The following is a 19,495-nucleotide window of genomic DNA, read 5'->3' as shown; positions in this document are numbered from 1 at the left end:
AGGTGGGCAGTATTAACCTAACTTTGTAGATATGTTAAGTCTCAGGGAGGTTAGTAACTCCAATGGACATATGGCCAACCAAGCCTGTCAGATTTCAAAACCCATGATCCTACAAAACACAACCAGGTGTTTTAAAAATGTGTTAGCTTCAAGAAAGTAAAATTAAGAACTTAGTCACCTTCCATTGTATTAAACTAAAAGTTATATGAATGTAACTTGACACTATGAGAGAGAAGGAGCATAAATACTAGTTTTAAGAGACCTCCTTAAAGATTTTAAGATTTTACAGCATGCAAAGGGAGGCTGTAAAGTCTTCTCATGTTTATAAAGACAGGGTAGGAAGGTGTCATCTTTCTAAGGCAATTACATACGGCTGCACAAAAGGTATATCCCAGTCTCACAAATGTATCACTTTATTTTGGTGAAAGCAGAGTGAAAGAAAAATATGCTTAAAAATAAATTCTCCTTACACCTTTTCCAACTTAAAAAACTAAACATTTTCTCATACTGGACTTTTTGAAAATTCACCTTGTTTGAAGTCTTTTTGGAAGACACAAGTGAAAGTATATTAGCAGCAATATTACTCACAAATTACAGTTTTATTTTCACATGGAAAACAGAATTAACATTCAATCAGGAGCTCACATTCATTGCAGCGTTGACCTTAGCAATAGTGTCATCATCCGTTGGGAACTGGTATATCTGGACGCCATTGCTGACCAATTCACTCATGAGCTTGATCTTAAACTTCTGTAATTCAGTTTTAGAAACCGTATCTGCTTTGGCAATCACTGGTATAATGTTTACCTATTAAGAATAAAGAAAAACAAAATCTTACTGAGGATTTTTTTTTTTTAATCCTGCAGCTGTTTTTTCACTCAAAACTGTTCATTCTGACAATGAATTTCCCTAAACCTAGATCGGGGGGCTGGCAAACTACGGTCCATCTCGCTGTTGATCTTGATACATAAAGATTTACAGGAACACTGCCATGCCCATTTGCTTGTGTACTGTCTACAGTTGCGTTCACACTACAACAGCAGAGATGAGTTGCTGCTGCCATAAACCACAGGGCCTGTGACGCCCAGTGTATTCTCAGCCTGGCCCTTTGCAGAAAAGGCATGCCAACCCTGACCTAGATGGCCATTCTCCTGTATATATACACCCCTTATACACTCATTCCTACAGATGCCAGCCACAGAATCTTTTTTTTTTTTTTTTTTTTGAGATGGAGTCTCGCTGTAACCCAGGCTGGAGTGCAATGGTGCAATCTCAACTCACTGCAACCACTGCCTTCTGGGTTCAAGCGATTCTCTTCCCTCAACCTCCCAAGTAGCTGGGATTACAGGCACCTCAATCAATGCTTTCAGAAAGCAGAACTCTTATAAGATTAATCTTTCATTTGAATTTAGGTTTAGAAATCTCACATTTTCTTCTCTCTCAAAATCTTGCAATTTCATCATACACTTAAAAAGTAAAACGTGATAAAAGGTAAACTGAATTGCCTCCTCAATTCACTAAGAATTTTTATTTTTTAATAATCTAAGCACTAAGTAACCAGGGTGCTTGATCCCTCAGCAAAACTAAAAGACAGGTGAAGCTTCTCTTTCTGCCTCTTGTTTCAGGACTGACTCCATGCCTACCTGTGCCCCACTGTCACAGACTTACTTAGACAGCAGAGGAAGGAAACTGTAAGTACTACTATCTTAAAAGTGTTCATGATGCAAAGGAATAACTTTCTCAGTATTATTTGAAGTCCTATCACTGACAGAGGGCAAGAGATTTGGGGTTGTGAAGACCGAATAACTTGTAAATCTAGTTCTATACGATTAATACCCCCACAAAAGCCTGATAGCTCCACAAATTTGTGACTGGTGGTTCTTAAGTTTTTTAGTTTGTTTTTCATCAAAAACCTCAGGCTAATCAGTCATATGTATCAAGACAGTAAAACCTCAATGTAATTTTCAGATTAAAAGTAAAAAATTGACTGGGCGTAGTGGCTCACGCCTGTAATCCCAGCACTTTGGAAGGCTGAGGCAGGTGGGTCACCTGAGGTCGGGAGTTCGAGACCAGCCTGACCAAAATGGAGAAACCCCATCTCCACTAAAAATACAAAATAATTAGGTGGGCATGGTGGCACATGCCTGTAATCCTAGCTACTCGGTAGGCTGCGGCAGAAGAATCGCTTGAACCCAGGAGGCAGAGGTTGCAGTGAGCCGAGATCGCGTCATTGCATTCCACACTTCAGCCTGGGCAACAAGAGCAAAACTCTTGTTAAAAAAAAAAAAAGGAAAAAATTATAATTCCTATTCTAAATTTTTTTATCTTCTCAAATTTCACATTGATGCCAAGTATATATCTGAATTTATCAGTCTTCCATATGCTCCCAAGGAGAGAAATTTTTTCTGTCTATGAAATTGATGGCAGAAAACTTTCCAGCAATCCTAAGTAAACAACTTTCCTGTTAAATTAGTCAAAGTACATAAACATTTTGGTGCCAAGTCCTTAGTTTCAATATTATATACTTAGGTATTCAACAAATTATGCCAAGTTAATAACTTATAATTGCTTGCACAATAAACTGCAGTAGACTGAATACTAAACATCAATGTTTACATGACTATTAGAGGGAGGGAAAGTAACAGGTATTGCCCAAAGAGGGTCGCTTGTCACCAATGGCGTAAGAGAAGATAACTTTCCATGTCAAGCAGTTGAATGTTCTGCTTTTTAGTAACAGAAGACAACTATCTGGAGGTGGCCTGGGGAGTGGCAAGATGAGGTCAGCAAGGACACCACCTCTCATCTTTATGTAGTGCCCTTGTGTAAGTGAAAATTTCCCTACACCTGCCAACTGCCCCTACAAAAAAAACCTGTGTATTGCTATTTAAAATGGGCCAAATCAAGTAATTTCAGCATATCCTAGTTTTTCTTTTAAACTTAAAACAAAGCTTAGGGGTTAACTTCCTGTCTAGTTTGTACAATAGAAAGCTAAAGGCAGGATTTTGATAAGGTAGTCCCAATTTTAGAATTCGTCTCTCATCAACTTAATAAGGCAGAAGTGAGTAGTGACCATCTTTAAATGAGTGCATGATACCCATGACCTTTACCGTTACCATAAAATATTTCATTTTGGTTTGAATGAAATAAGGTATTGGTCAAAAGGTAATACTGTAATGCTCATTAATGTCTTTACAGTTGCCCCCCTCATCATCTGTGGGTTCTGCATCCACAGATTCAACCAACTGAGGATCAAAAATATTAGGGGAAAAATTTTTTTAATGACAATACAACAATAAAAATAATACAAATTTTAAAATACAATACAACAACTATTGACATAGCATTTACATTGTATTAGGTTTTTTTTTTCCCCAAGACGGAGTCTAGCTCTGTTGCCCAGGCTGGAGTGCAGTGGCGTGATGTTGGCTCACTGCAACCTCCGCCTCCCAAGTTCAAGCAATTCTCCTGCCTCAGCCTCCCGAGTAGCTGGGATTACAGGTGCCTGCTACCATGCCCAGCTAATTTTTTTGTATTTTTAGTAGAGATGGGGTTTCACTGTGTTGGCCAGGCTGGTCTTGAACTCCTGACCTCGTGATCCACCTGCCTTGGCCTCTGAAAGTGCTGGGATTACAAGCATGGGCCACCACACCCGGCCTGTATTAGGTATTATAATGCGTAATCTAGAGATTATTTAAAGTATATGCAAGGATACAAGTAGGTTATATACAGTCATGTGCGGCTTAACCATGGCGACATGGTTTGGATTTGTGTCTTCACCCAAATCTCATGTAAAATTGTAATCCCCAGTGTTGGAGGGGTCTGGTGAGAGGTGACTGGATTATGGGGACAGAGTTGTCCCTTGCTGTTCTTGTGGTAGTGAGTTCTCACGAGATCTGGTTGTTTAAAAGTGTGTAGCACCTCCCCCTGCACTCTCCTCCTCCTTCTCAGGTCATATAAGACATGCCTGCTTCCCCTTCGCCTTCCGCCATGGTTTTAAATTTCCTCAAATCTCCCCAGCCAGGCTTCTTGTACAGCCTAAGGAACTGTAAGTCAATTAAACCTCTTTTCTTCATAAATTACCCAGTCTCAGATAGTTCTTTATAGCAATGCGAGAACAGACTAATAAACATGGTGATAGAAACGCGATATAAATATGATCTTAGGTGATTTTGATGTTGCGTGACCATCACAGAGTATACTCACACAAACCTGGATGTTATAGCCTATGACACACCTAGGCTGTATGGTATGGCTCATTGTTTCTAGACTATAAGCCTGTACAGCATGTAACTATACTGGATACTGTAGACAACCATAATACAATGGTAAGTGTGTGTATGTAGGCAACTATAATACAATGGTAAGTATGTGTATATCTAAACATATCTAAACACAGAAACATATAATACAGTACAGTAAAAATAAGGTATAATCTTATGGGACCACCATTCTATATTTGGTCCCTTGCTGACTAAAATATAGTTTTGCACTGCAAGACTGTCCTACACTATTTTATATAAGGAATTTCAGCATCCTCAGGGTATCGAAACCAATCCCCCTTGGATACTGAGGGATGACTAGGAAGCATCTAGAACTAGTTGTTATAAGAGTTTGCAGGTTGAACTGCTGGTTCAAGGTGGACTGCCTCTGAACAAGTGCTCATTAGCTCTTCCATTTATTCCTGAAAATCCACTAAGGGACTACATCAATATAAATTGCTCCTGGCTAACACTTCTTAAAGACTTTTGATGACTCAAAGGTGGTTGGGTTGGCCAGTTACCTCGAATACCAATATGTAAATATCATCAATAAACTGTGCCTGTTAATTTTTAAATAAGTTTTAAATAACAAAACAGTAACAGAGGTGCTTCATATATGCCAGGCATTGTACTAAATGCTTTGTAATATTCATCTCAGCTAATCTTCCCAAAAGTCTTAGAGTGAGCTCTCTCTAGCTCCCCACCTCTTTTTTTTTGTTGTTTTTTGAGATGGAGTCTCGCTCTGTCGCCTAGGCTGGAGTGCAGTGGTGTGATCTTGGCTCACTGCAAGCTCTGCCTCCTGGGTTCATGCCATTCTCCTGCCTCAGTCTCCCGAGTAGCCGGGACTACTGGCGCATGCCACGACGCCCGGCTGAATTTTTTTTTGTATTTTTAGTAGAGACGGGGTTTCACCGTGTTAGCCAGGATGGTCTCGATCTCCTGACCTTGTGATTTGCCCGCCTCGGCCTCCCAAACCGCTGGGGTTACAGGCACGAGCCACCGTACCCGGCCTCTAGCCCTATTTTATATATGAAAAATTGAATCCAAGTTTGTCCAGGGCCACATAGCTGCTAAGTGGCGGGGCTGAAGCAGAATCCAGGCAGTTCAGCATGACAGCCATGTCCTAACCCCTCTTGACTGCCTGTTTTATACCCGGACAGGTAGACTTCAGCTAACTTTTAAAACAACCTTTTTTTTTTTTTTTTTTTTGAGACGGAGTCTCGCTCTGTCGCCCAGGCTGGAGTGCAGTGGTGCAATCTCAGATTACCACAACCTCCGCCTCCTGGGTTCAAGCAATTCTCCTGCCTCAGCCTCCTGAGTAGCTGGGGCTACAGGCATGTGCCATCATGCCTGGCTAATTTTTGTATTTTTAGTAGAGACAAGGTTTCACTATGTTGGCCAGGCTGGTCTCAAACTCCTGACCTTGTGATCCGCCCGCCTTGGCCTCCCAAAGTGCTGGGATTACAGGCATGAGCAACCATGTCCAGCCCAACAACCTTCTTATGTAAAATAAGAGGCAGGTATTTTTACAGGGTAGTTTACACTTTTATCATAAAAAATAAAGAATATATTTAAATCACCAAAGTTGGAAAAGATTAGATAATATATACTTACACAGTATACTAAAGCAAACTTCTATGGCAGATAGGCTCTTACTGGGTATGCCTATTTGCTAAACCCTCTATTTACATGGATCAATTTAATTAATTTTCATATCTGCCTCTTGAGGTAGTTCTTCTCCCTAGTTTTTATTTAAAAGTGGAGGACACTGAAAATCACTTAAGTCCACTGAGGCTCAGAGGGCTAAAGAAACTTGCAAGATCAGACAGCTAATAAATGACAGAGCCAATATTTAGAGCCATCCTCCACTGACACCAGCTTCTACAAATTTTTATACAAATTACCTCATGTTGCTCCACTCTAGCTAAGACAAAACTGCACACTCTTGTTTTTATGTTCCTTTAACAAATATGAATTTCCATATAATCAGACTCAACTATGAAAACAACTGGCTAAATGGTTAGAACATCTGATCACATGTGATCAGGTGAACAGACTGTCATATAAGCTACATCAATTTTTGCTAAAACCAGGGGACCAAGCAACTAGTCAAAAGTAAATCGACCGATGTGCCAAAGCTTCACTAGGCAGGCCTTCAGGCTTTCCATACAGGTTTCTGCAGAGAAAGAAGCAGCATCCAGAACAACCTTGGATTTTTAATTCAACTTATACAGTTAGTAACCAGGATCATGAAAGCTTCATTTCGCATACCATTTGAGATTACGGAAAATTCTAACGTTTCTTTAATGTAAGATTACTGTCTTTAGCCATTTTTTAAACAAATATAAAAATCTGAAGTGAGTTAGTTTATGAATTTTTCTATAGCTCCCTAAATTTATATACAGCTCCTTGGCTCGGAAATTCAAAAATAGGTTTTCTCAGTATGGTCCAAATTAAAATGTATTTTACGACAATATCTAATGCAACATTAGACCTTAATCCTTGTTAATGAAGTTCTTCTCACTTAATAGTGGCATAAAGTAAAATTAGTATCAACTAAATTCTGCATTAAAAATGCAGAGAATACCCATGTTCTGGCATGCAATTTAATCACTACAAAGGAAACTAAAATTTTATTGCAATATTCCTTCTTTGCATCTCATCTTCCAAATTCAATTTCTCTGAAAAAATAAGCTAGATGGAAATATAAAATGTTTTAAAGATTTCCAGGCGCTGGGCATGGTGGCTCATACCTGTAGTTCTAGCACTTGAGGAGACCAAGGAAGGAAAATCACTTAAGTCCAGGAGTTTGAGACCAACTGGGCAACATACCAAGACATCCAACTCCACAAAAAAAAAAAAATTAAAAAGTTAGCTGGGTGTGGTAGTACATGCCTATAGTCCCAGCTACCTGGGAAGCTGAGGCAGGAGGATCGTTTGAGCCCACGGGTTTGAGGCTGCAGTAAGCCACGATCTCACAACTACCTCCAGCCTGGGTGACAGAGTGACTTTATCTCTAAAAAAAAAAAAAAAAAAAAAATTTAAAAAAGATGCACAGGATAAAAGTTACAATACATATCCATATTGTAAAAATATTTTAACAGTTAAAAATAAATATTAAAGTATGGTAAGTTGATTCCTTTCCTCAACCCACCTTGCTGTCAAGGTTCTTCATGGTTAAGAGATCAAGTGTCTTCAGAGAGTGGCCTGTCGGTGAAATGAAGTAGAGACACACATGGATGCGAGAATCATGGTAGGTAAAGAGAGAACGCTTAATCTTCAGTTCTTCTTGGAGATAGGCCTCAAACTGAGCATCTATGTAGTCAACTATTGGTTGGTAGCTGAAAAATTATTTAAATGTTTAATACAACATTATTTGTGCTACCTTAAGATATCTGTGCAACTCTTAGAAGTTTGAGGTCTATATTTTCACTAATTAATAAACAGTTAATATCTATGCTGAACAGATAACTTTAGTGATTAAAAAATGTGCAGAACATGCGCAAAAGCTATACAAATGCTTCTCAACTTACAATGGGGTTATATCCTGCTAAATCCATCACATAAGTTGAAAATATTAGCTGAAATGCATTTCATATCCCAATAAACCTATCATAAAGTTGAGAAATCATAAGTCAAACTATCCTAAATTCAGTATCATTTGTACTTCCGAAACCATCAGGGCAATCTGTGCTTGAAATGGTATTGAATTTACACTGATTCATTCTCATAGTCATTCACATGCTGGGTCCCTTTCTGACAAAGCTTCCCACACTTGCCAGACTGCTCGAAGGGGCTGGCAGCAGTCTAATTTGTAATCAAACTGGTACCTGGCTTATTATTTAACTAACTGAGAAAATGCACAGGCATCAATAACTCAAAAGACGTTTAAGTCAAAGTCCATGACTCTTTGCCTCTTAGATTTATAAGGCACAAAAAGCCTAAGTAAAGAAGAAAGGCATACATCAGTATCTAACTAGTAATGCTGGCATGTTTTTATTTTTATTTAATTATAAACAAAGGAAAGGCCAATTACATCCTCTGCTCAGGTAACTCCTCCCTGGAAATGCAGTCTTCCTTCTGGCTGTCTCAGGTTATTCAGCCTTCAAGATGCAAATCAAATCACAGTGCATGTGCAGAGCAGTGTGCTAATGCTGTTCCAAGAATGGTGTGTGAGCATTCCATTCAGTTCTGATATGCTAAACCACTGCCTTTGCAATTCACTTTTCTACTCTTAACTATTCTCATTAAACAAATCTGGGTTTCCAAGTGAAAATAACAGCAAACAGTTCCCATGTCAAATTCCCTGGAAACCTTTGTAATTATCTTTCTAGCCCTATAATGAACCAGTACCTTGAGCAGCTGAGGTACTTAATAAATGTGTACAAAATTAAATTCTTCTATAAAGTTGCCCGACCTTTTAGTCCTTGAGGATCATCACCTCTTTTAAAATTATAGAATACACATTGTTCTCCCTATGCAAATGGTAAACAATGTGAGGACTGAGACAGTATCTTATACATCTGTATTTTCCACCAGAACTAGCATAGGCCAGGCTCAGTGGCTCACATCTGTAATCCCAGTGGTTTGGGAGACCAAGGCAGGAGGATCACTTGAGGCCAGGAGTTCAAGAACAGCCTGGGCAACAACACAGCAAGACCCCCATCTCTACTAAAAAACTTTAAAAATCAGCCAGGCATTGTGAGGTGCCTATAGTCCTAGCTACTTGAGAGGCTAAGGCAGGCAGATCCTTTAAGCCCAGAAATTCAAAGCTGCAGTGAGCTGTGATTGTGCCACTGCACACCAGCCTAGGTGACAAAGCAAGATTCTGTTTTAAATGAATTAAAAATATATATATATAGACAGGGTCTCGTTGTGTTGCCCGGGCTGGTCTTGAACTCCTGGCCTTAAGCAATCATCCTGCCTTGGCCTCCCAAAGCGCTGGGATGACAGGCGTGCCACACCCGGCCTCAAAAAATGATATTTTTTTAAATAAGTAAATAAATAAAAGAAATAGCATAAAATCTTGAACATTACAAGAATTCAATTCATCATCAAAGTGATTATTATAACAACAGTTAAGTGATCCTTTGGAAAGTGGTCTAAATGTGACCCAATAGGATTTACTTTCCAAAAAAATAAAATGGGAAAAATTAATCTGTTAAGTATATATTTCACATAAAAATTCCAAAGAAGCTTTTATTAATGACCTGAAATAGGTCAGTAAGAGGACCTATTATATGACCTAAATAACCATAAATGTACCTCTATCTGAATGTTTTGTCTTATGCTATTCAAGCATGAAAACCGTAAAGATTTTCTGCTAAATAAATAATATGCCATTCTTTCATAATCTGGACAAAAAGATAAAAAATATGAACCAGAGCGATTAAGAGTAAAAGACACAGAAGACATAATGAGAAGATCTAACATATATTTCATCAAAGTTTTCAAAGGAAAAAAACAGAAAAGAGGGCAGAAGCAATATTTACAGAAGAAATGTCTGAGATTTTTTAAAAAGAACTGACGGACACACTATTCAGAGTCAAGAACTCAAACATATCACAAGCAGGGTAAATTAGAAATAATAAAAACCCAGGTACAGCATAGCAAAACTGGATAACAATAAAAACAAAGATCTTAAAAGCATTAGAGGAAAAAAAGGAGAGGACCCTTAAGGGAGACTTCTTAATAGCAAAGATAGAAGCCAGGAGAGAGTGGAATGATATTTCCAATGGAAGAAAGGAAATAACTGGCAACCCAGAATTGTACATCCAACTAAAATTTCAAGTATGTGAGCGACACAGAAATTTTTGGTTAATAGATGGTAATAAACATACACTGGCCATATAATAATACCTCGTGTAGTTAAAAAATAGAGAACTCGGCCGGGCATGGTGGCTCACTGTAATTCCAGCACTTTGGGAGGTCAAGGCTGGAGGATCACCTGAGGTCAGGAGTTCGAGACCAGCCTGGCCAACATGGTGAAACCCTGTCTCTGCAAAAACACAAAAATTAGCTGGGCATGATGGCAGGTGCCTGTATCCCAGGTACTCAGGAGGCTGAGGCAGGAGAACTGCTGGAGTGCAGGAGGTGGAGGTTGCAGTGAGCCGAGATCGCGCCATTGCATTCTAGCCTCAGTGACAGAGTGAGACTCCACCTCAAAATTTAAAAAAAAAAAAAGAAAAAGAAAGAGAGAACTCGGTTGGGTAGTGGCTCACACCTGCAATCCCAGCACTTTGGGAGGCCAAGGTGAGAAGATCGCTTGAGGCCAGGAGTTTGAAATCAGCCTGGCCAACATGGCAAAATCCCATCTCCACTAAAAATACAAAAATTAGCCAGGTGGGGTGGCGTGTGCCTGCAGTACCAGCTACACAGGAGGCTGAGGCTTAAGAATCACCTGAACCCAGGAGGGGGAGGTTACAGTGAGCCGAGATTGCACCACTGCACTTCAGCCTGGGTGACAGAGTGAGACTTTGTCTCAAAAAAAAAAAAAAAGAGTTAATATGTAATAGCAATCAGGAGAAGCGGTTAATGAAATTTAACTGTTCTAAATTTCATTTCATTGTCTATTTGTATTATCAATGAGACGTATAAACACTCATCTTCAACTTTAAGTGAAAGATTATGTGTGATAATGTGTAAGAGAACCACTATAAGCATAGAAATCAGGCAAGAAAGGAAAAATAAATATAGAACTGGCAGGACAAACAGGAAACACAAAAAAGATGGTAGATTTAAACCTAAATATGTCGGTAATTACATTAATTGTGAAGGAATTACACGATCAAATAAAGGGTAACCATTGTCAGATTGTGTTTTAAAAGGACAACAATATGCTCAATAAGAAACATGTCTAAAGCACAAGGGCACAGAAAGGTTGAAAGTAAAGGGACTGAAAAACTACACCAAACATACAAAGGAAAGCTGCAGACAATGCTGACACGGAAGCATTACAAGAGAAAAAAGGTCACCACGTAATAATAAAAGTGTCAATGCTTCAGGATAAAATAAAAATGGAGATTAGAAATCTACTGAAATTGTTGGCCAGGCATGGCAGGCTCATGCCTGTAATCCCAGCACTTTGGGAGGCCGAAGAGGGTGGATCACCTGAGGTCAGGAGTTCGAGGCCAGCCTGGCCAACATGGCGAAACCCCATCTCTACTAAAAATACAAAAATTAGCTCGGAGTGCTGGTGGGCACCTGTAATCCCAGCTACTCAGGAGGCTGAGGCCAGGGAATCGCTTGAACCTGGGAGGCGGTGGTTACAGTGAACCGACATTGTGCCACTGCACTCTAGCCTGGCCAACAAAGTGAGATTCCACCTCAAAAAAGAAAAAAAAAAAGAAATTTACTGAAATTGAAAATACTATGTATCAAACTTGTGGAATGTAGCCTAAGCCACGCTTACAGGGTAGTTTATAATACTAAATGCATAAGGCTGAAAATCAATGAGAAATTGGAACAAAACTCCAAAAGTACAGACGTAAGAGCAGAAAGTAATGAAACAGGAAAAAAGAAAAGCATAAAACTGAAAGGATCAATACAGCCAAAATTTGGTATTTGAAAAGATTAAATAAATTGACAACACTTTGTCAAGACTAATCAATCAGAAAAAGAAAAGCAGCACAAACAACTATTATCAGGAAAGACAGAATATCATTACAGATGATAAAGACAAAAAAAGATATTAAGAGTACATTATCAATATTTTTAAACCAGTAATTTGAAACTTTAGATGAAATGGACAGATTCCTGGAAAATTATAACTTACAAAACTGTCTCTAAACAAAATAAAACCAACTCTGAATTGTCCTATAATCATTTTTTAAAAATTAAACTCAAAATCTTCTTAGAAAACCCCAGGCACTGATTTTTTTTATTGGTTAAGTTCCATCAAATGTTCCAGGGAAAAATAACTCTGATCTTGTAACTCCAGGCCCTCATTTTTTTTTTTTTTTTTGAGATGGAGTTTCGCTCTTGTTGACCAGGCTTGAGTGTAATGGCCCAATCTTGGCTCACTGCAAACTCCGCCTCCTGGGTTCAAGTGGTTCTCCTGCCTCAGCCTCCTGAGTAGCTGGGATTACAGGCGCCTGCCACCACGCCTGGCTAATTTTTGTATTTTGGTAGAGACGGGGTTTCACCATGCTGGTCAGGCTGGTCTCAAACTCCTGACCTCAGGTGATCCACCCACCTTGGCCTCCCAAAGTGCTGGGATTACAGGCATGAGCCACCACGCCCAGCCAGGCTCTGATTTTCATTGGTTAGTTCTACCAAACATTCCAGGGAAAAATAACTCTAATCTTATGCAAATTTTTCCAGAAAATAGAGAATGAAAACTCCTTAAACTCCTTTTAGAAGGCTAACACAATCTTGATTTAAAATAAATAAATAAATAAAAGGCCAGGCGCAGTGGCTCATGCCTGTAATCCCAGTACTTTGGGAAGCTAAGGCGTGTGGATCACCTGAGGTCAGGAGTTTGAGACCAGCCTGGCCTACATGGTGAAACCCTGTCTCTACTAAAAATACAAAAATTAGCTGGGCGTGGTGGCAGGCGCCTGTAATCCCAGCTACTCGGGAGGCTGAGGCAGGAGAATCGTCTGAACCTGAGAGATGGAGGTTGCAATGAGCCTAGATCGCACCACTGCACTCCAGCCTGGGAGACAAGAGTGAAGTTCCATCTTAAAAAAAGAGTATAAGACAAGAATACAGGCTAAAAAAACTTCACTGATGAACACAGATGCAAAAAAAAATAAAAGAAAAATATAGCATAATATAAAAAGAACACTATATTATGATCTCAGAATGGTATCTAAAATTATAAGGTTAATTTGCCAATAAAAAAAATCAGTTACTCTAACTCACCTTACTAAAGATTAAATGAAAGAAGTCACAATTTCTCCATAAAATGCAAAAAAAAAAAAAAAAATCTGGTGAAAGCATATATTAATGATTCTTTAAAAAAAGAACTTTTACTAATAATATAAAGGAATTTCTTTATTTTATCTAAAACAAAACCCAAAACCAACCAAATAAACAAAAAAACCACAACAAAGCAAGCATGGTACATGGTAAAAAATAAAGCTTTCTCTTTGGGATTAGGATGATGAGGGGATGGTGCCCACTACCATCACTGACTATCCTACAAAATACTGCAAGTCCTACCCAGTACAGTCCAGCATTAACAATGAAAGAAAGAAAAATAAAGCCTGTCTTCAGTCATGATAGAGGAACTGGGACTGGATTTATCTTCTCACCTTAAATAACTAGAAACCTGAACAAAATAAATGAAAAAAAGGTTTTAAAACACTGGGAAACAGGCAGCATAAAACTGTGACCACTGAAAAAGGAAATAAATGCCCTCTTTTATGAGCCCTACCGTGTCCCAGCTTCCTGACTGGGGACAAGTGTCCCGGGCAGAGCGCAAAGACAGCACAGAGCCTGGCCATTCACTGAGTTGAGGAAACCCAGACAGGAGTTCAAGGAAGCAAAAGCAACATCTGTAGGTTGGAACAGAAGAGAAGAAAGCTGCACAGACAGGAAGCACTGCACATCTGGAGAGGGCCCCCAAGTCCCTGGCTAAAGAATAATATGCATATGCAGGACAGCAAAATATCCATGACTACGGCCATTTCCTATATTAGAGCTATGCTAGTGGTTACAACATGCTATATGCTTCTGAAAATTCATTTTGAATGTACACTTAAAATCAGTAAAGTTAGGCCGGGAGAGGTGGCTCACGCCTGTAATCCCAGCACTTTGGGAGGCTGAAGTGGGCAGATCACCTGAGGTCAGGAGTTCAACACCAGCCTGACCAACATGGTGAAACCCCGTCTCTACTTTTTCAAAAATTAGCCGGGTGTCATAGCGGGCACCTGTAATCCCAGCTGTTTGGGAGGCTGAGGCATGAGAATCACCTGAACCCAGGAGGCGGAGGTTGCAGTGAACCGAGATTGCGCCACTGCACTCCTGCCTAGGCGACAGAGTGAGACCCTGTCTCAAAAAAAAAAAAAAAAAAAAAATCAGTAAAGTTTATTCTATGTAAAGTATATATTAATAAAGCTTATTTAAAAAGAACTAAAGAAAGGTCTGGGAAAAAAAAAAAAAACCTATTTCAGAGCAGTGGCTCCTCTGGGGGAAGAAATGGGACTGAACACACGGGAATGGCTAAAGTGCATTCCAACTGATTTGTACCATTTGGTATTTTCACAGAATCGTATTTATATACTGCTTCATTAATTGATAGAATACAAACAATCCAACAAATAAGTTAATGAGAAAAAACAAGTTATAAAATAGGCAAAAGATGAAAGCATTCCCCTTGAGAACTGAAACAAGATATGCCTGAGCTCATCATTCTTATTTCACACAGTACTTGAAAGTCCTGGCCAGAGAAGTCAGGCAAGAGACAGAAATAAAAGGCATCCAAATAGGAAAAGAAAAAGTCAAATTATCTCTCTGCAGACAATATAATTTCATACCTAGACAACTCTAAAGACTCCGCCAAATGGCTCCTGAACTGATATACAACTTCAGTGAAGTTTCAAGATGCAAAACCAATGTACAAAAATCAGCAGCATTTCTGTATATCAATAATGGTCAAGCTGAGAGCCAAATCAAGAACACAATGCCATGTACAACAGACACACACACACACACACACACACACACACACTCACTCTCTCACGCAAAAACCTAGGAATATATCTAACCAAGGAAGTGAAAGGTATCTGCAAAGAGAACTACAAAACACTGCTGAAAGAAATCACAGATGACACCAACAAACTGAAAAAATGATCATGGAATCAATATAGTTGGAAGAATCAATATAGTTAAAACGGCCATACTACCCAAAGCAATCTACAGACTCAACGCTATTGCTGTTTTTTTGTTTTGTTTTTGAGAAGGTATCACTCTGTCCACCCAGGCTGGAAGGGCAGTGGCATGATCACGGCTCACTGCAGCTTCGACTTCCCAGGCTCAAGTGATAGTCCCACTTTAGCCTCCCAAGTAGCTGGCAGTATAGGTGCCCACCAACATGCCTGGTTAATTTTTTAAAATTTTTTGTAGAGACGAGGTCCCACCATGTTGCCCAGGCTAGTCTCAAGACTCCTGAGCAAGCGATCCTCTCTCCTTGACCTCCCAGAGTGCTAGGATTGCAGGCGTAAGGCACCACAACTGGCCTCAATGCTATTTCTATCAAACTACCAATGTCATTTTTCACAGAATTAGAAAAAACTATTCTAAAATTCATAAAGAAACAAAAAAGAGACTGAACAGCCAAAGCAATACTAAGCAAAAGAACAAAGCCTGAGGAATCACATTACCTGACTTCAAACTATACTATAAGGCTACAATAACCAAGACAGCATGGTTGTGGTATAAAAACAGACAAATAGACCAATGGAATAGAACAGAGAACCTAGAAATAAAGCCGCACACCTACAGGCATCTGACCTTCAACAAAGCTGACAAAAATAAGCAATGGGGAAAGGACTCTCTATTCAATAAATGGTGGTAGAATAACTGGCTAGCCATATGCAGAAGAATGAAACTGGACCCCTACGTTTTACCATAAACAAAAATTAACTCAAGATGGATTAAAGACTGAAATGTAAGACCTCAAACAAAAGAATCCTGGAAGAAAACCTAGAAAACACCATGCTGCACATTGGCCTTGGAAAAGAATTTACGATTAAGTCCTGAAAAGCAAATGCAACAAAAACAAAAATTGCCAATTAAACTAAAGAGCTTCTACATAGCAAAACAAACCATCATCAGAGTAAACAGACAACCTACAGAATGGGAGAAAATTTTTACAAACTATACATCCAACAATAGTCTAGCAGCCAGAATCTGTAAGAAACTAACAACTAAACAAGGAAAAAACAACCCCATTAAAAAGTGGCCAAAAGACATGGACATACAAGCAGCCAACAAACATGACAAAACGCTCAACATAACTCATCATTAGAGAAATGCAAATCAAAACCACAATGAGATACCATCTCACAACAGTCAGAATGGCTATTATTAAAAAGTCAAAACACAACAGATACTGGTGGGGCTGTAGAGAAAAGGAAATGCTTGTACCCTGTTGGTGGGAATGTAAATTAATGCAGCCACTGTGGAAAGCAGTTTGGAGATTTCTCAAAGAACTTAAACCAGAACTACCATTTGACCCAGCTATTCCAACTTGGAATATATCCAAAAGAAAATACCTCATTCTACCAAAAAGACACATGTACTCATATGTTTCATCATAGTTCTATTCACAATAGCAAAGACATGGAATCAACCTAGCTGCCCATCAACGTGGACTGGATAAAACAAGTGTGGTACATACCTACCATGGACTACTACACAGCCATAAAAAAGAACAAAATCAAGTCTTTTGTACCAACATGGATGAAGCTGGAGGCCGTTATCCTAAGCAAATTAACTCAGGAACAAAAAACCAAATACCATATGTTCTCACTTATAAGTAAGTGGGATCTAAACATTGGGTACACATGGATATAAAGATGGCAACAACAAACACTGGGACTACTAGAGTGGGAAGGGAGATACCAGGTAAAGGCTGAAAAACTAACTATTGGTACTATGCTCACTACCTGGGTAATTGGATCACTTGTACCCCAAACCTCAGCATCACACAATATACCCATGTAATAAACCTGCAAATGTACCCCAAATCTAAACGAAAAATTGAAATTATTTTTTAAAAGGAAAAAAATTACTTACAAAAATGGAAATAAGACTGGGCGCAGTTGCTCACACCTGTAATCCTAGCACTTTGGGAGGCCGAGGTGGGTAGATCACCTGAGGTCAGGAGGTCGAGACCAGCCTGGCCAACAAGGTGAAACCCCGTCTCTACTAAAAACACAAAAAAAATTAGGTGTGGTGGCAGGTGCCTGTAATCCTAGCTACTCGGGAGGCTGAGGCAGGATAACCGCTTGAACTGGGGAGGTGGAGGTTGCAGTGAGTCGAAATCATGCCACTGCACTCCAGACTGGGTGACAGAGCGAGACTCTGTCTCAAAAAAAAAAAAAAAAAAAATTGAAACACATTTCAAAAAGGAAAACGAACAAAAAGTTATTGCTTTACCAATCCTTTTCCCCCTTTCATAGTTTAAATTTGATAGAGCATAGAATCTCTACTCAATCTTTATACGACCTTAGGAGAAATATTAAAACAAATAGAGACACAAGGTAAAATATAAATTAAAATTTCACTATCAAAACTTTCCTGCAATGATTAATAATGTAACTGGCTAATTTGATTATAATTTTACAAAAAATTCAAGCATCATGTATTTGGCCATTGTATATATTGTTCTTATATGTCTTGTATTTTTTTTCTTCAAGGAGATAAGCCCTGCCTGAAAATTAGTATAATTAATATACAGTGAATTTGCATGTCAGGAAATAATTAAAGCTACTTTTGCTGAAATGCACATTTTAATAAGGTGATTCAAATTATTCTAAAGAAATTAGACAAATGGCTAGAAAAATGTCAATGTGCTAATAAGAACAAAATATTGTTTATTTTATTTTTAAAACAATGTGTGGAAGGAAAGGTATGAATTACCATAGGAGAAAATCAAATGATAGTTCATGGGGCTATAAGGCGAATGTCTTGAAATAAGAAAAACTTGTTTTATTACAAGAAGAAAACACATACCTCTCTTCTTTATTTATTTGGTCACCAAATCCCACTGTATTCACAATGGTCAATTTCAATTGAACATTACTTTCCTGGAGTTCATATGTCTGAGCTTTAAGTTTAACATTTGGGCAAAAATGTGAGGATTCATAGTCTTCAAAATTAGTATTAAACAATGTGTCAATCAGTGTTGATTTTCCAATTCCAGTTTCCCCTGAAACACACAAAGGTACATCTTTATGGTTGCATGAATGGCTGAAAAGAAATACAACTGTAAATGCCTAGAGTGGTTTCAAAGATCCCAAATATTTCAAAGGCCAGGGTGCGCATGAAAGAAATACACACTACGGCTGGTCCCCCAAGTCATGAGCAGAGCATAGAGTAAGTGTGCTAAGCTACTCAGGACTCTGACAACAACACTGAGATGTTTATATAACAAGCCAAAAGCTTAAAGCTAAGAAAAACAAAACTAACAGAATCTAAACAACTAAAGAGAATCCCTGGGATCATGATTTCAAATTGATAACATGAGCATTGTTCTGCCCATGACAAGAATGAAGTGAGCACAAGGAATATGAAGGAACAACTTAGAGGAAGAGTAGGTGGCACGTACCCACACAGAGAATATTAAAGCAGAAACCTTGCTGAATGGATCTGTTCACCAGCTGATCAGGCAAACTCTCAAAACCAACATGGCCAGACATAGTCAACGAACGAATGTTTTCTCTTTTCTGAAGGAAAATAAAAACAAAAACAACAGCAATAAAAAAAACAACTTTGACTTAAATAGGATGTAGGCACACTTGAAGGACAAATATATCAAATAAATGAAAATTTTTATAATCATTATACCTCACCTAAGATACAAGCGATTAAGTAAATTTTCAGGAAAAGAAACCTGTGTCCAGATCCTCAAAACATACATTTCTTATCCCCTTCATACAACGAGAGTCTAGCACTATGTATAACATTAAAACATTCGATTTCCAAAATAGGAAAATATCCAACTATGGCATATTCACTTACAAAATAAAAAGTTAAAGTCCATTTGTTTATGATAAAAACTTAGAAAATTCTTACATTAAAATGTCAAGTGAAAAAAAAGCACAAAACAAAAGTACAGATACAGGTTCAGCTCCCGGTAATGGCAGAGTAACTTAGGTCAAACTTACCTGCCTACTGGTAACAATTACAAGCAACCCTTTTAAGTCACTAGAGTGCAACCAAAGGCAGATAGACACTGGACAGAATAAGACTTGAGGGAAGGAAACTTATCAGGTGAGATGAGTTTATCTAGCTTTTTCCCTGAAGGCACTCCCTAGTCATTATGGCAAAAGGAAGATAGAGCTCAGGAGGGAAGTTATAGTCTTAATGGGTTAAGATGTCCATTGGAGATTGGGGCAGGCAGATTGGTTGGGAATTCAGGGAGAAAATTCCAGAAAGAAGGGAGTCCAAAATCTACAAACACACTCCACTCAAATCCATGGCTGATGGCCAAACTGCACACATACAGAGGGAATACAAAGATCCCAGAAGGGGGAAAATGGGAATTGGGAGGAGCTATGCAGAGT

The 19,495-nt window shown here is 38.7% G+C and overlaps 1 protein-coding gene across 20 annotated transcripts in view; it reads right to left on the bottom strand.

The window, feature by feature from the left end:
• SEPTIN10 (septin 10) overlaps positions 1 to 19,495 on the bottom strand; it is an 87,727-nt gene that overhangs the window by 40,240 nt on the left and 27,992 nt on the right. For 15 of the 20 annotated variants that reach the window (XR_010149272.1, XR_010149274.1, XR_010149275.1 and 12 more), the window contains 4 exons: positions 18,538 to 18,655; positions 17,943 to 18,138; positions 7,414 to 7,600; positions 646 to 807 (listed from right to left, as the gene is read on the bottom strand). Coding sequence is in view for 15 of the 20 variants with exons in the window: in XM_054678135.2 (XP_054534110.1) it covers positions 646 to 807; positions 7,414 to 7,600; positions 17,943 to 18,138; positions 18,538 to 18,655 (663 nt within the window). In the remaining 5 variants the exon portion in view is untranslated. The remainder of the gene's footprint in view (positions 1 to 645; positions 808 to 7,413; positions 7,601 to 17,942; positions 18,139 to 18,537; positions 18,656 to 19,495) is intronic. The other 5 variants (XM_054678138.2, XM_054678134.2, XM_063789448.1 and 2 more) reach the window with 2 other exon arrangements.

Source organism: Pan troglodytes, chromosome 12 (genome assembly GCF_028858775.2).
Source record: "Pan troglodytes isolate AG18354 chromosome 12, NHGRI_mPanTro3-v2.0_pri, whole genome shotgun sequence".
NCBI classification, from domain to species: Eukaryota; Metazoa; Chordata; class Mammalia; order Primates; family Hominidae; genus Pan; species Pan troglodytes.
This window is presented reverse-complemented; position numbering and strand designations above follow the sequence as displayed.